The sequence below is a fragment of the Haliotis rufescens genome, unplaced genomic scaffold (assembly GCF_023055435.1).
Source record: "Haliotis rufescens isolate VD_foot unplaced genomic scaffold, xgHalRufe1.0.p SCAF_5, whole genome shotgun sequence".
Classification (NCBI taxonomy): domain Eukaryota; kingdom Metazoa; phylum Mollusca; class Gastropoda; order Lepetellida; family Haliotidae; genus Haliotis; species Haliotis rufescens.
In genome coordinates, this window is record NW_025964223.1 from 15,478,163 (window position 1) to 15,494,997 (window position 16,835).

A 16,835-nucleotide genomic window follows, 5' to 3' on the forward strand; every position below is an offset into this window, starting at 1 on the left:
TCATGAAAATGTCTCACCCAGGTTGTAGATGGGCATCTGACCACAGAGCCTAGACCCTTTATAAACATTGCTCAAAGAAGGAACTGTTGGAAGATGAGATGGATACCAGAAAATCCAAAAGTGAAATGTTGGCCACAGGGAAATATCCTGACATCCTACCGTTAGGGGAGAAGATGTCCCGGTCGTACACAGTGAGGCAGAGGACGTCCTGCTCCAGGTCCTTGATGGTGAACTGCATGGAGTGGTTCCACTTGGGGTTGAGCGTGCCCTGGATCACCTTGGTGCGGTGCTCCTGACTCCCCATGCTCACCTCGCAGTACGGGTCACTCTTACCTGCAGGGAAGGAACACATGGTCATATCATACCGTCACTAGCAGGGCCATACCGTAGGTTACATGTGTCACTAGCAGGGCCATACCGTAGGTTACATGTGTCACTAGCAGAGTCAAACCGTAGCTTACATGTGTCACTGGCAGGGTCATACCTTAGGTTACATGTGTCACTAGCAGAGTCAAACCGTAGCTTACATGTGTCACTGGCAGGGTCATACCATACGTTACATGTGTCACTAGCAGGGTCATACCAAAGGTCACATGTGTCACCAGCAGGGTCATACTGTAGGTTATGTGTGTAACTGGCAGGGTCATACCATAGGTTACATGTGTCACTAGCAGAGTCATACCGTAGCTTACATGTGTCACTGGCAGGGTCATACCGTAGGTTACATGTGTCACTGGCAGGGTCATACCATAGGTTACATGTGTCACTAGCCGGGTCATACCGTAGGTTACATGTGTCACTAGCAGGGTCATACCGTAGGTTACATGTGTCACTGGCAGGGTCATACCATAGGTTACATGTGTCACTAGCAGGGTCCTACCGTAGGTTACATGTGTCACTAGCAGGGTCATACCATAGGTTACATGTGTCACTGGCAGGGTCATACCATAGGTTACATGTGTCACTAGCCGGGTCATACCGTAGGTTACATGTGTCACTGGCAGGGTCATACCATAGGTTACATGTGTCACTAGCCGGGTCATACCGTAGGTTACATGTGTCACTGGCAGGGTCCTACCGTAGGTTACATGTGTCACTAGCAGGGTCCTACCGTAGGTTACATGTGTCACTAGCAGGGTCATACTGTAGCTTACATGTGTCACTAGCAGGGTCATACCGTAGGGTACATGTGTCACTAGCAGGGTCATACTGTAGGTTACATGTGTCACTAGCAGTGCCATACTGTAGGTCCCATGTGTCACTAGCAGGGTCATACTGTAGGTCACATGTGTCACTAGCAGGGTCATACTGTAGGTCACATGTGTCACTAGCAGGGTATACAGGACTTTACGAGCTGAATGGGATTGTACACCATGAGACAGAAGGTACACCCAGCTAGTGATACAAGTAATACATGTATCTCGAGTTCACAAGTAGCAAACACATACCATGACAGTAATAAAACTATAGCAAGAGAATCAGGAGTTCCTTTACTTCTTGCATATTTATGTGTGACAATGAACAATGACTTTTAAAGCGAATAATTCAAATTTATTTTATCTGTACTTGCTTTCTTCTCTTATGGTTCATAGAATGAAAAGTGAAGTTACAAAGAATAATGTCATTGAATTGTTACTTCATGTTTCTCTCTACAACTGAACAATGGTGCACAGACGTACATGAGCAAGTGGACAGCAAGGTCTGCCACCTACAGTGTATCAGGTATACTACACGGAGACACTCCACACATCAGGTCATGCTTAGTACAGAGGTGAAGGACCTACAGTGTACCAGGAACAGCAAGGTCTGCCCACTACAGTGTATCAGGTATTCTACATGGAGACACTCCATCCATCAGGTCATGCTTAGTACAGAGGTGAAGGCCCTACAGTGTACCAGGCACATACTACTCACTTTGAGCACAACACATCAGGTCACACTTAGCAGAGAAGTGAATGTCACCAGGCACCACAAGGTCATGCAAGTTTCATATATAAAATGGTCTATAATTTTTATAAAAGTGTAAGATCAGATTTCCATGGTATATTTTGTTGGATTTTTTAATGTCATATATTTGACACTGGGTCAAAAAATTCTCAAATATGGCATTTATCCCTCTGGGAAAACTAAAACAGACAACATACCACAAAAGAATCTGTCTCTACACAAAATCATTTTGATGCAAGGAATAACCTACAAGTGAGCGAGTCATGGGTATAACACCTTGAACAGTATTTTAATTATATCACAGAATGGGAGCTAGATGTGGGAGGAAAGCCTGAACAGATGCAGCTCTCAGATGTTTACCAGAACACAGGAATCGGGGTGAATCTGTGATGCTGGGATGCGAAGTATAAGATGCAAAGTGCCAGCATGTGTCAGAAGGGCAACACTGTGTCACCTTCACATAGTGCTCTAGGATCTTGAGCAGAATCAGGGCTCTGTGAGTCGCTCCTGATTAAATGTACATGTGAAGATGAAAAGTTCTCTGTTAGAACATGCAAATCTGATCTTGCACCCTTACTGTTCCCCAAGAATGCTTGCTGTCATGAACAGGATGTGTCAAGTGTAACATTTGAGTGCCATATATGCCTATGACATATGTCAACCTGTAACCTTTGACCTAGTGGAGATTGGATGTGGTAAGTCTTTGCTGAGATGGTCCTACCATTACTGTCGCTGGCTCGGAGGTTAACAGCTTCCTGTATGACGACGAGCAGCCTGCCAACCCCAGGGGACTTGCGCACTGATGTACAGATGACAGACAGGTCATGCAATGTTATACAAGGGAGGAGGGGGCGGGCCGGGCACACCCAGCAGGGTTGGGCGGTCACATCACATGGCACCACACACCAATATGCACTGTCAGGTCGGACATTGTTAACGTGAGACCACAGACATGGAGTACGGATGAATACTATGAAATGAGAATAGTTTGTTCTGTGGCAATTTGTTCTGTCCATCAGAGACTTTATGGTGATTTAACAACCCAAAAGACCCAAATCTTAAAGTCTCTGTAAATATTTGATTAATGATCTTAGCCAGGAATTTTGCAAGAATGATTTGAATTAAATCAATCAAAGGCTATCAAGAGTGTCACAATTTGAAAACAGCCTTGGATAAACAATGTTCTATTTCTTGTTAAGTTTCCGACATAACATTAGCCACTGATGTGCAGGTACAGATGATATGACAACACCATATAAGGCTGCTAGGTGGTAGCGCTCTCTGATGGCGTGATGTGAACTGAGACCTGTAACCTAGCTACCATACTGACACTCCTCTATCTGTCGTCTCTTCCTGCCTCAGTTGTCTGGGACTCACAGCTTCCAACACAGCCTTATGCCCCTAGTGGAATCTTTGGTATGGGGACATTAAGATATATCACTCAATCACTCCCCTAGAAAACATGCAGCGATTGAAAACATCTGGTGTAACATAGTAGCCAATCCAAATGCTCCTCTAATAATTCATGAAATAAAACTGTTTTTATACAGAATATATATTTCAAGATAAAGGACATTATTAAGGGGGGCTAGGCTGGAGTCATTTGTCAGTCCATGCAAATTTAACAATTATTAACAACCAACATTCACTGTCGAGTTATTCAGTTTGTATTATGTATGTCAGACTATAAATTTATGGGAAATCTAATGTTACCAGTTCTCTTGATTAACATGAACAGTTTTTTGTTCTCTCTTAAGTCTCTGGTGTCTATGGCCGACTGTATAAGATGAACAGTTTCGTCTCTCTGGGGACCATGGCTGATCGTTTTATATGAACAGTTTCATTCTTTCAGCGGTCAATGGCCGATTGTTTTAGATAAATAAGTTTCGTTCTTTTGGGGGTCAATGGCCGATTGTTTTAGATGAACACTATTGTTCTCTCTAGGGTCAATGGCCGTTCGTTTATGATGAACAGTTTCGTTCTCACTGGGGTCAATGGCTGCATGTTTAAAATGAATGGGGTCAAAAGCTGATTGTTTGAAACGAGTCAAAGGTTGGGGTCAAAGGTTAGTTTTCGACCTCAGATTCATGGTGAATGGTGAGAGTGGATAAGTGGCCCTATGATGGGTCTGGACATGCTACAGCACTGAAGTGTTGACAGACAGAGGAGCACCAGTGTGAAAATACATCATACAGGAAACAAAAATAAAATCTGGTATTAATACAACCCAATGAACAAACATGTTTCCTAAGCTTATATATAGATGTAAGCATGTAGTAGCCAGTACCCATGCAAGCCTCATACCAAGACATAGGTCATAGCAAGAAAGTTTCAAGAAGTCAAGTTATAACAGACCAACTAGACTGATATGAAAAACATGCCATCTATATATTAATGGTTGACCAGTGTGCAACACTTTCATTCACAGCTCTGTCAGAAGGTTATTTGTCCATTGGGGTTTGAACTAAATCTGACGTGCTTCTGCTACAACTGAAAATGAAAGGAACTGCTAGCCATGCAACAGCTGTCGGGTACGATGAGGAGGATGCCATGCTGTCACTGAAATGAAACACGTCCATGCTGCAGCCTTACCACCGTCACTCGTGGACTTGAGGCCGATGCCCTCTAGGATGATGACAAGCAGGCGTCCGACTGGGCGGGAGCGAAGTTGAGCTACTATTGTCATAGAGAGTGTTCAGATAATCAGATGAAGATTCAAGCAATATGATGTAAAAGACATTAGGATTCTCTTAAATATCACGGTTGATATCAATTATATCATGCTTCAAAGTGTGTTAGAGAAAATGAGGTTAGAACAGAGTTATCATTGTTAAATAATGCTTGTTTAGATATTAAGCTGCATATATATAATTCAATACTTAATGTGAGCAATTATTTCATAGTGAACTTACATAAAGAAAATATATGCCACCATATGGTCGAGAGCAAGGCAATATTGAGCAAGTGTCAGTATCATAATGAATAGGTATGGAGCTTTCAAGGAATGTTTAGAACTAAACTTTGAAATATAACATGGAATTAATTAACAATACAAAAAAACACTTACTACCCCATCTGGACTTCCTACACAAACTTCATAACCCCTGGCTGATCCACAATTGTCAATATGAACTAATTACACTAATTGGGTGAGGTGAAATGGGGTTAAACGTCACAATCAAGATTATTGCACTTATATAGTGACATGCATGCACATTTGTTATGTATGTGTGGCTGTTAGGACTTATGCTGGTTTCATAGTGCTAGGCCACTGAGATACCATGCCACAGTTTAACATGGTTATCCCACACAGACACAGTATACTGACTCCGAGCCGACCAGTCCTTGTTTTAGCCTCTTAATGCCAAGCACCAACAAGTGTTTAACATCTTTTGGTATGACACGGCCAGGTATCAAATCACCGACCTTCTGTTCTCTGGCCAGATGCTCCATCCACTAGGCCACAGAAATAGTTTATACTAAAGGCTCATGCTCGGTAGTAATTGATGCACAATGTATACTTCAAACATGTTGATCATATCAACATCATCATCAACATCATCATAACATTGCTGCATCCCCATACTGTGATTTCCCAAGGTACACTGAGAGTGAGAAGTGTAGACTTACTTGAGTGTTGGCGCTCCTTCTTCTTCTTTTCTGTGTCTAGATACTGCCTGGATGCTCCTTCAATCTCCCGAATCCAGAGATCCCTGAAAGATTGACACACAATCATTAATAAGAGAGAGATATACAAGGACATGATGCATCAACAACGTTACAGTCATCTACAGTGTGTACCATCTACAGTGTGATGGTAAGCCATCACACTCATTCATCATTCGTGACTAACTTGTGTTATTCCGCGACAAGCCACATAGCGACTAGTGCCCTCCCGTGGCCATTTTTGTGACTGGGTTCCGTCTAAGTGCAAACGGGCATGGCTAAAAGAATTGTATACTCATTGTGTAATGTTCACGTATACTTCCCCGATATATCATATATATTCTAGATGCTATTTCTGAACACATTTAACTGTATCTTTGGTATATTTTTTAAAGGCAAAATATATGTAAAGTTAAAATTTATTCCTGAGGGATTCTTTGACCGAAGTACATGAAGACATATGCACATCTTCCTGCAGGTTATGGGTGTGTGGTGACGGATGACTCATTCATCTGTGTAGTATAACCAATTTGGAGTTGTCTCCCTTAGCCGAACACAGCACACAGCACAGGTTAGTTATGTACAGTGGTGACAGGCCTCAAAATTAACACAGATAGCATATTTACTTTTCTGTTTCATTGACTGCCTTGAGATTGAGAACTCGGTCGAAGTCATATCTGATCTGGAACTGGCAGGGGTCGCTGTCTGCGTCAGTCGACTTGATGAGGATTGCCTCGTTCAACACTATAGGCTGGGGAAGAAAGGAACACGATTACATATGGACGATTGCATTGACACAGCAAACATGGATATGTTAACGCGAAATCATGGGATATGTTAACGCAACATCACCGCAAGTGTTTTTCATCTGGGTTGTTTCAGTGTTAGTGTTAGTGTTAGCTGAGAACTATTTGTTGAACCTTCAAGCAATCACTGGTGAACAGGATGAGTTTGTTATCTTCAATACTATAAATATGTGTGTCGACATCTAGTTATCGTTGGACTGTGTGTAGGAAACTGTATTGAGCAGGTCATCTGAAAATGTATTGCTGATGTAGCACCTGGTAATGTGATTTATCAGGTACTATGACTCATAACATCACCTGACTTCAAACTGACAGTTCTTCACGGTCGGCCGGGTAATGCATTCTCCTACAGTGACCAACAAACATACCTTGACGTGTGTACATCTGTAATCGAGGGGGGGACTACGTACCGTTTTGTACATTTTAAAGTTGAGTGTAGACTTGGGATCACAGATGTAGCGGAGCGAGGAGTTGCTGCCCAGCGGCCGGGACGGCAGTGTGAGCAGCATGAAGTCATTGAAGAGGAAACACAACAGCTCCTTGTTACTCTTGGTCTGGGAGGAAGAGAAGAGGGGTGTTACTATTTGTCAGGGAGGAACAGGGTGTTCCTATTTGTCTGGGAGGAAGAGGAGAGGGGTGTTACTATTTGTCAGGGAGGAACAGGGTGTTCCTATTTATCAGGGGGGAAGAGGGTGTTACGATTTGTCAGAGAGGAAGAGGGTGTTACGATTTGTCAGGAAGGAAGAGGGTGTTACTATTTGTCTGGGAGGAAGAGGAGAGGGGTGTTACTATTTGTCAGGGAGGAACAGGGTGTTCCTATTTATCAGGGGGGAAGAGGGTGTTACGATTTGTCAGGGAGGAACAGGGTGTTACTATTTGTCAGGGAGGAAGAGAAGAGGGGGTTACGATTTGTCAGGGAGAACAGGGTGTTACTATTTATCAGGGAGGAAGAGGGTGTTACGATTTGTCAGAGAGGAAGAGGGGGTTACGATTCGTCAGGGAGGAAGAGGGTGTTATTTGTCTGTGGAGGGAAAGGGGTGTTACTCTTTATCTGTGTAGGAAAAGGGGTTACTCTTGGTCTGTGGAGATCGGTTTTTTTAATCCACTTTCAGACAGCACATTACAGCTGAGGTTGAGGAAAAATATTTATATATATTTTAACACGTCTACTGGACATGTATTTTGTATGTTTCATGAATACTGGTTGCACATGACAGTAGAACTACACATGTAGGATAAGGGAATGCATCAGAAGAATGCATAACAACAATCTCTATGCTACATTTACATTTTTACAGTTAAGTTATGCATCTCACTGTCTTCCTGAGGACGCACATCAGACCAGACACTCTGTCCCCCGCGCTGTTCATCACGCAATGAAACCACAGATGGGAAGAGTATTGGATGTTTCTACAATACACTGCGTTGTGTCTTCAACTCCAAACATACAATGGCAATGTAGGACTGTTGAAGGACAGAAAATATACACAATCACGGAGGCCAACACTTGACTTGGCCACAAATCGCAAAGAAAGCATTCTGATCAGTTTCTTAAAAAGGTTTTCCAAGAACTTACTTTGTAAAGGATACCAGAGTGTACAAGACGCCGTCTTCCTAGGCAGTTTGTAACTCCATTAAATATTATTCTCTGAAAGAAAACAGAATACTTTTGACAGATATTTGCAAATACATTTACTACAGGAGCATGCACAATCTCATTAAAATCAGATCTTAGTTCTCGCTACCACAAAACAACGATCTGAGGACATCCCATTAGGTGTTACTTCAGAACGACCTTTCATCCGGCCAATCAGAGCGTTGCTTACCAGATCCTGAAAGTGACAGTTGGAATTTAATTTCTAATCATGCAACCTCGAAAACTTTAATACGGGGTATTCCGAACGATAGTTACGGACTTAACGACTGAATCTATGCAATCTAGACCATCTATTAGCCATTCAAGATTGTTCTTTTGTTCAGGATTCAAATTTTTAATCGAGAATTTGACAAAATATGTTTCAAACCGTAGCCGCCAATTTGAAATTAGTGCCGTAAAGCACGAGAAAGCTGCCTTCTGATTGGCTAATGTCGACTTCTTGTCAGTCATTCCATTGGTCGGTCAAAGTTTGTGCCAGGTCGGTCTGACGTGACCCGTAATGAGGTGTCCTCAGATCTTTGTTTAGCGGTAGCGAGAACTAAGATTTTATTTTAATGAGATTGGAGCATGCATAGCTTCCTTGCATGTTTATTACCGTCTGACCTCTCTCTCCTGCACTGGCTTGACACACTGGACAAGAACACACCAACAGAATGATCAAGGGATGAGAGCAATCACTTCCCATATATACTACTCAACATTTGATAGGGACATTCTGAGTGCCCAAGTTGGAACTGAACAAGACTGATTTCTTGGAAGTGTTGGCATACAAACAGTATCTCTGGGTTTTACCAGACGCAAAATATTGCCTCCTGTTCACATAACAATTATGAAAGGTGAGATAAGGTGAAGTGTTTAGTGTTGCGTTCAAGATTATTGCATTTATATGCATGCACGTGTGTGTGTGTGGTGTGTGTGTGGTGTGTGTGTCGCTGCTTGTACTAGGCAGGACTGATGCTCACTGAGATACCATGACGCAGTTTAAGATGAATACCCCACTCGGATACAATATACGGACTACGTTCCAACCAGTCCTTGTTTCAGCCCCTTAATGTCAAATGCCAGGCAGGGTAACAACAAGTACCATCTTTTGGTATGACACCGTGACTTACCGCCCGGTAGTTGATGCATGTCATCATATCTCATGATGTCGATCACAGGATTGTCTAGTCCATGTGTGATTTTTTACAAAATGCCTTCATATTGCTCGAATATTGCTGAGTGCAGCATTAAAGCACAAACAAACAAACAAAAATATTCCCACTCACTTCAGACAGGCCGTCACAGTGGACGTGATTCTGCAACCATTCCAACCTCTCAGAGTTTTCCTTCTCCCGAACGCCCTCGTTGACCTGCGTACACAACTCCTCCGCCTTGGCCAGAGCATCCACCAGATTCTGGTGGTCAGGGTGTTCAGGAGGGGTGTACTTTATGATCTGTATGAATGCAGAAAAATATTTCATAAAAGATTGCTGAAATATTTCTTAGTTGTAAGCACAGAGTATCAAATTTTCAGATAAATCTATTTGTGGCCTTTCTCACCTGATGTTTCACAACTGTTTAGCAGGTCAATGTATGTCATCATAAAATATTCTGAACATATGTTTTGTTTATTTTTTAACGTCTCACTCAGCAATATTCCAGCTATATTACGGTGGTTTGTAAATAATCAAGTCTAGACCAGACAATCCAGTGATTGACATCATGAGCATCGATCCATGCAATTGGGATACGATGACATGCATCAACCAAGTTAGCAAGCCTGACCACCTGATCCCACTAGTTGCCTTTTACGACAAGCATAGTCGCCTGTTGCGACAAGCATGGGTTGCTGAAGACCTACTCTACCCCAGATTTTCACGGGTCTCTGAATACATGTACACCATATGCATAGTAACAAGCCAACACTTTAACCACCAATTTTCCCAGACATCCTAAATCAAAATCTATGTTAAACGGTGAACCCATGGTGAACAGAACCCTGTACTTGGCCTGGTGAGCCAACACTTAACCGCCAGGTGACCTAACCATCACTTATCAAAATCTATGTTAAATAGTGAACCCATGGTGAACAGAACCCTGTACTTGGCCTGATGAGCCAACACTTTGCCACCAGGTGACCCAACCCTCCCCTATCAGACCAGTACCTGCATTGCTGGCGGCACTTACCTCCTTGATCATGAGGGGGTATTTTGTTATTCTCTGCATAGGCTTCAACAGGAAGCTACTGAGAGGCATGTTCTTTGTCCTGGGATCATGTAGACACCTCTGAAGACATAGGTGAAGGAAAGTCAGAAATAGAGGACCAAGGTACTGGAGCTCACCTCCCCAACAGGATTCAATGAGACAAGTAATGTTAGCACTATTATTTGTTTGTTGTTTAACGCCTCACTCAGCAATATTCCAGCTATATGATGGCGGTCTGTAAGTAATCAAGTCTGGACCAGACATTACAGTGATTGACAACATGAGCATGGATCCACTCAATTGGGATTGATGACATGCATCAACCAAGTCAGCGAGCCTGACCACCCGATCCAGTTAGTCGCCTCTTACAACAGGCATAGTTGCCTTTTACAGCAAGCATGGGTTGCTGAAGACCTATTCTACCCCGGATCTTCACAGCCTTTAGCACTATTAACTATCATGGGCCTATGTTCAAGTATGGAAGTATTCAAGAATCATCATAGATTTGTGGAAAGGGCCCCAGGTTTGTGTTAGCCACAAGACTTATGCCCCGTAGTGATGCAGGTCTTAGATGTTTACAAATTTTGCGAAATTCCATGAGCACAGGTTGGGGCTGACATACCTTGAAACACAATCAGAGCATACCAATATTCAAACCCAGTATCCCAGGTTTCTGGAATGCCTAACAGATGAAATTCTGCATTCCAGTGCCCTTTAAAGTTTGTTATGGAAATATTACTCTACACAACACTGTCCTCTGTTTCATCATGTATTATACACCATCACAGACACGTGTTGAGATAGGGCGATGTGTCGCCTGACGTCACCTTGTGAGTCTCCACAAACTCAGGGCTGTGTTCCGTCTTCCTCTGTATGAGAGCGGCTGCAGACAGCTGGCAGCTGCAGAATCGGACGTAGACGGTCATGTGGGGAAGCTGAAACACACACAGCATCACCATGATCACGCCACACACCATGTTCATGTACACACTGCCTTACACATCGTGGCAAAATCTGGTGTAATGGGCAGTGAATTTACCGTTATTTTCATCATAATTTACCATTGATTTACACTGATGTATGAAATATCTATGAAACTTACATTTTCACATAGAAGATCTCCTATCATTGAAATTGGCTTGCCTTTCCCTGACATCTTCTTCCGAACCTTCAACCCACTGCAACAAACATCATACATCGTCAAATTATGCAGCAGATGACATGAATTTATTTATTAAGTTTATTTTGGACCCCAATTGCCCAGAAGCTGTCTGGGTTTTTTTTGTCAGTTGACAAAAGCTTGGGCTTCGCTGCAGTTTGAAACACTACCAACAATTGACATCCTCACTCCTGAAGCAATGGGGTACGCAACCATAGAGCCACAAGGCTCCTTAGCGCACCTGACTTATGCAGACTTCCAATTATGTAACACTTCATCCTTAATTTGGTACAAATATCTATAGTGTATTAAAAATAATTGCTGCAAAAGATTCTGTGAAAAAGAGATAAAAGGAAACATCGTGTAGGACACCTTTTTAAATCGTCCATTAAAAGACATCGTCCCTTCTTTCAAATGCTGTTGATACCTTGCTCTCGCCTTGACAGCCAAAACAATGACTATAAAGGCTGTCATGGCAAGGGGTAACTGACAGACTAGTCCAATTGGTAAAAATGCTGGCCTGGACAGTTTGGGCCTGCTGGAACTTTTCCCCGCTATTTTCTCCTATATAAAAAGGTGTAGGATGACAAACTTTGTCTGGACTAACCTACCGACAGCTTTTCCAAATGTTGCTCAAACCATTTCTTTTCAAAGTAAGTTTTGCTTCCATGCCAACTTATGCGAAAACGTTTTGCCATTGCTCCCATGTACATAGATAATTTAAAGAAACATGGTGTTAGGCTAGTGTCTGGTGGGACCTAAGATATGGTTTTATAATTTTGTACCTACTTAGATTTCCATTGGCCATGACATCATTTTCACCCTAGTACATAATCATTGCAATCGCAATCACACCTTACATCATGTATGGACTTACTTGAGTAACTTCATATTACAGACGATCAGTTCGCGCCAGTTGACGAAGACGTTGTGTAGCTCCTCATCCGTCAGAACCTTGGAGTTCTGCAGCGGCTGGATGAAGGCCTGCAGTAAGGAAGTAAATTGCAGTGATTCCATGACTTTCATTTGCATTTACAAAAATAATTAGCCCACTAATGGAATACTGTCTCCTGATTGGCTGATAACAGAATGGGCGGGGCTTTTATTGGATTATTGCGCTGAATGATGTCAATGATTTGTATTGTCGTTTACCATTTTTGGTGTCTATGAAGTTTTACTTTTGACATATCTATTTTCAAGGACATACTTCAAAATTTGATAAAAAAATATTGAGTTATGCTCTGGAAACAAACTTTAACCTAATATGAAGCTAAGTACAATTTCTTGTCAGGAAAACTGGAAAATAAAAATGGTCTTTCAGTTATTCTCAGTGAACAAAATGTATTGAACGATCTTGGTGTTATGCTCGGGAATTAAAACGTGAGAGACAGAAGGATGGACGGAAAGATAATATTCCCGTTCAACTAAGCCTGCCTGCATACACAATGTCTTCTTTCACTAGAACAGAGACTTTCTAGGCTTAAATGTATGTCAATGATTTCATACTGACCTCGGACACAATGGACATGTCCGCCATGTAGGACTCCTCCGTGCTGATGAGCTCATTGATGTAGTTCTGTCGGTGCTTGTCCTCAGCTGTAACAGAATATTCAGTGTCAGGGGCTGATAGATATAGCCTTAACAGAACATTGAATATGAATCTTGTATATCACAGGGCTATTTTGTTTTTATTGGGCTCCACATTGTACCCAGTTGTTTTCCCTCCTGGAAATTATGTAATACGTGTAGTGCTATGTGTCTTGAACTGTTGATTACTCAATTGTTACTTAAACTGTTGAGTTGTAGAAAGTGGTACAGTTGTCTCAATGTGCTACCACTAAAAAACAGCATTAATCAAGACTCTTAGAAGCAGCCACACATCCAGACAAATGTGCATGCACTTCTATATAAGTGCAATAATCTTGAACACAATGTTAAACCCATTTCACCTCATAAGCTTTATGCTCGGTGACATCACACAGTCCATGCCATATTGAAGGGGAGTATGGTCAGGTGAAACCATCAATTGTTTGTTGGTGATGATCACACTCCCGACCAAAGATAGTGATCTGGGCCCACAGAAATATGTTCACTCTGGCCATGCCATATTGAAGTGGAGTATAAACGGGTGAAACCATCAATTGTTTGTGGGCAATGCTCACATTCCCGACCAAAGTTAATGATCTGGGCCCAAAGAATGCTCTTTGCGTGAGACTATTGTTACTCCTATACCATAACAGACTTGCAACAGTCCCAAAGCTGTCTTGTTCATGTGGATCCTGGTTCTTCATGATCTGGGGCCCGATCCACAAAGTGCATGTAGCTCTATGACCATCGTAACACAATTGTTTAGCACAGTTTTTCAAAAGTAAGCATGACAGTCAAGGGTTCCTTGTCTTAACCTAAATGTTACAAGTTAGAGAATAAGGGGGAATAATTTCGGACTATGGTCTTACGACTGTTGTAAAACTACAAACGCATTGTGGATCGAGTCCAGTGTTATAGCTGGTATACTGCTACAGTGATGTGGAAGCTACCAGTCGGCCAGCTTTCATCATGGTGCTAATTATGCTCTACCTTACACTTCCAGCTTTACTATTCTGCATACCATTTGTAAGTAAAACTAGCACGCCTATTGCTTGCTTAACACTTGAGTAGTCGGTGAAGTGGTTGACACACATATTTGTGGAGTATGAAATAGTGCTGTGCTGTGCATCTCATCATGAATGGTTTTAGATTTCTTAAACAAATCAATCACTGAATATATTCAGCCCTAGTATTTTGTTTATTTTGCAGATATTACGTGTTAAAGAACTTATTTTGATAATGATTTGAAATCTTACCCATTGTCAATTCTTTCCACGATTGTATAAATTATGTTTTTTCCATAACATGTGAATACATAAAACAGTGTAGTATCAGGTAGCAATTTTTAATCAATGAATCAAGCCATGACTTGGTTCCAGCACATGCCTGGGCCAATGAGCACTCTGGTTACATCACACGGCAATATTCCTCGCGCAACATGTACTAAAGCCTTACGACCGTCTATTGGAAACATTGACTTCCTTGAGTTAAACAAGGCCTGATTTCATGACTCGATGTGAAATAGACATATCGGCTTATCTATTCACAGGTGATTCCTCCAACACCATGAAGTACTGACGATATGTCTCACCAACATCCTAATGTTTTTTTATTTGTAAGATATTTCTGGGAAACAGTACCGTTGTATTTTAAGCTTATCGTAAATGATCTAGTTTCCCATTGCACTCTGGGTGTTGTTCATTTTCATATGCATATGTTTATTGTAAAAAAATGTGATTAACGTGCATGTCATTCCATGCACCGTGTCACATTCCTACCCTTGCCATCCATGTCCACTGGGGTGGAGTAATAACACAGACACTCCTGGTTTGCATAATGATTGTTTATTTGGATAATCCCTATGAACATGTCATCATCCGTCCACAGTACTGAGTATTATCATGCAGTGTGGGAGGGGGCTACAGTGTTGTACACACATCCACATACACATAGGATGGGGGAGAGGATGGGAGTTAGGGACAGAGGGCATGGGACAGATCATAGGACGGGGGAACAGAGGACATGGGACAAAGAATGTACGACTGGGGACAGGGAACATGAGAGAGAAGGCCTGGAACATGGGGCGGAGGAAATGGGACAGGGGACATAGGACATAGGACGAGGGACAAAGCACAGAGGACATAGGACAGGTGAGATAGTACAGGAGACAGAGGACATGTAAGGGAAACAGAGGACCTGGAACAAAGAACAAAGAACATAGGACTGGGGACAGAGGACAAGGAACGTAAGAGAGAAGTCCTGGAACACGGGACAAGGAACAGAGGACATAGGACGAGGGACAAAGCACTGAGGACATCGGACTGGGACTGGGACTGGGACTGGGACTGGGAAGGTAGGCCATCTAGGAGGACATTACACATGTATCATAGGGACACAAGACAGGAGACATAGGTACATTTAACATGTGACAGGCCATGTGACACTGGTTTTCTAAACACAGGACAGTGGACACTGTCTCTATGTAGACAGAGGACATTGGTTCATAGTCAACAGAGGACAAGTGAGACAGCACATTATAGACAGAGGACAGGGAAGAGAGACATTGGTAACAGTAAGGAAACATGGAGACAATGCCATAACTGACAGAAGCCATGCCTGGCAGTGCTCCCTGATTACAAAATGGAGTCTACAGCAGCTGTGGGCTACATACACCTGGACTAACAGTGAGTGATATCAGTGTAATGAGAAACTATTGAAAAAGGTAGGAAGGCAAGGATGACCAGTTCTTGGTCAAGTCAATCAGTGAAAGTATCCCTGTTACGTCTTACAACATACAAAAGGATAAAATCATAGTCAATGCTATTGTTCAAACATTCTGAACTGATCAGGTTCAATGTGACCTTTATTCGATCAATGATGAAGAAACAAAATTTCAGCTACAGAATACAAAAACGTTCATAATCCTATGCCATCAATCAGCACCAGACACAGAGAATCCATTTAGGACATGGCTCAACTTGGAACATAAACTATGATATTTGACTTTAGAAAGGTGCTTATATGAGTTAAGTTCATCAGTCTGAAATTCAATATCTAAAACACTAGTATTAGGCCTTAGACGTGATGTTTGCAATTGGACTTTTGAACTGCATTTGTAATGGGATGGGTGTATGTTAAGTTTGCTGGCCTGCATTCAGTGTTGAAGCAGGCAATGTTTCAAATATCCGTGTATTTCCGCAGGTTCCTTCCTGGTTTCTAAAATTAGCATTTGATTGATGGCACGCAGATTTCAGTGACTGAACCTCAGCAGTAGGATTTCAATGACTGAATGATTAATTACCAGCCTGACTACAATATTCTGATATTCAAGATAACAGGGTGAACTTGCATATGTCTGCATTAATCATGCTGAAAGAACACAAGCACACTAGATATTTCCTTGCTTCTTATCTTACAAACATGTACTTGCACCATATTCATTTCATTCCCTGGAATAATCATGTCAATATTCTCACATATCATTCTTTTAAGTAATTGTTTGCTCCCAACTTGAAGGATTATTAAAACATAATCAATAGTAACATGCAGGATTCAGGACAGTCATGAATATCTCAACCTAACAATAAGGAAAGCTGCACAGAGTCTTGTTCAACATCTCTTAATTGTAATTCCATGTAAATATAATTTATCATCCAAAGCTGGCTCCCAAGAAGATATGCTTGGATGAGATCAAGCGATATCTACACTGTAGATATCGCTGCAATGAAATTACATCAAAATGCTTTGCAGACCATTGTGACGCCACTGGTTACCATGACATCACAATCAAATGACATCACTAATGGCTCTGCTACTGAAGCTGTTT

General features: G+C 41.9%; 1 protein-coding gene across 4 annotated transcripts in view; it reads right to left on the reverse strand.

Annotated features, from left to right (window-relative positions):
- Window positions 1-16,835, reverse strand: part of LOC124113269 (intersectin-1-like) — a 67,161-nt gene that overhangs the window by 2,209 nt on the left and 48,117 nt on the right. For 3 of the 4 annotated variants that reach the window (XM_046473560.2, XM_046473562.2, XM_046473558.2), the window contains 12 exons: window positions 12,933-13,018; window positions 12,300-12,406; window positions 11,366-11,441; window positions 11,091-11,198; window positions 10,246-10,344; window positions 9,345-9,512; window positions 7,996-8,067; window positions 6,830-6,973; window positions 6,240-6,364; window positions 5,578-5,660; window positions 4,540-4,623; window positions 160-333 (listed from right to left, as the gene is read on the reverse strand). In XM_046473560.2, coding sequence (XP_046329516.2) covers window positions 160-333; window positions 4,540-4,623; window positions 5,578-5,660; window positions 6,240-6,364; window positions 6,830-6,973; window positions 7,996-8,067; window positions 9,345-9,512; window positions 10,246-10,344; window positions 11,091-11,198; window positions 11,366-11,441; window positions 12,300-12,406; window positions 12,933-13,018 — 1,326 coding nt within the window. Of the gene's footprint in view, window positions 1-159; window positions 334-2,668; window positions 2,747-4,539; window positions 4,624-5,577; window positions 5,661-6,239; window positions 6,365-6,829; window positions 6,974-7,995; window positions 8,068-9,344; window positions 9,513-10,245; window positions 10,345-11,090; window positions 11,199-11,365; window positions 11,442-12,299; window positions 12,407-12,932; window positions 13,019-16,835 lie in introns of all 4 variants that reach the window. The other variant, XM_046473559.2, reaches the window with a different exon arrangement.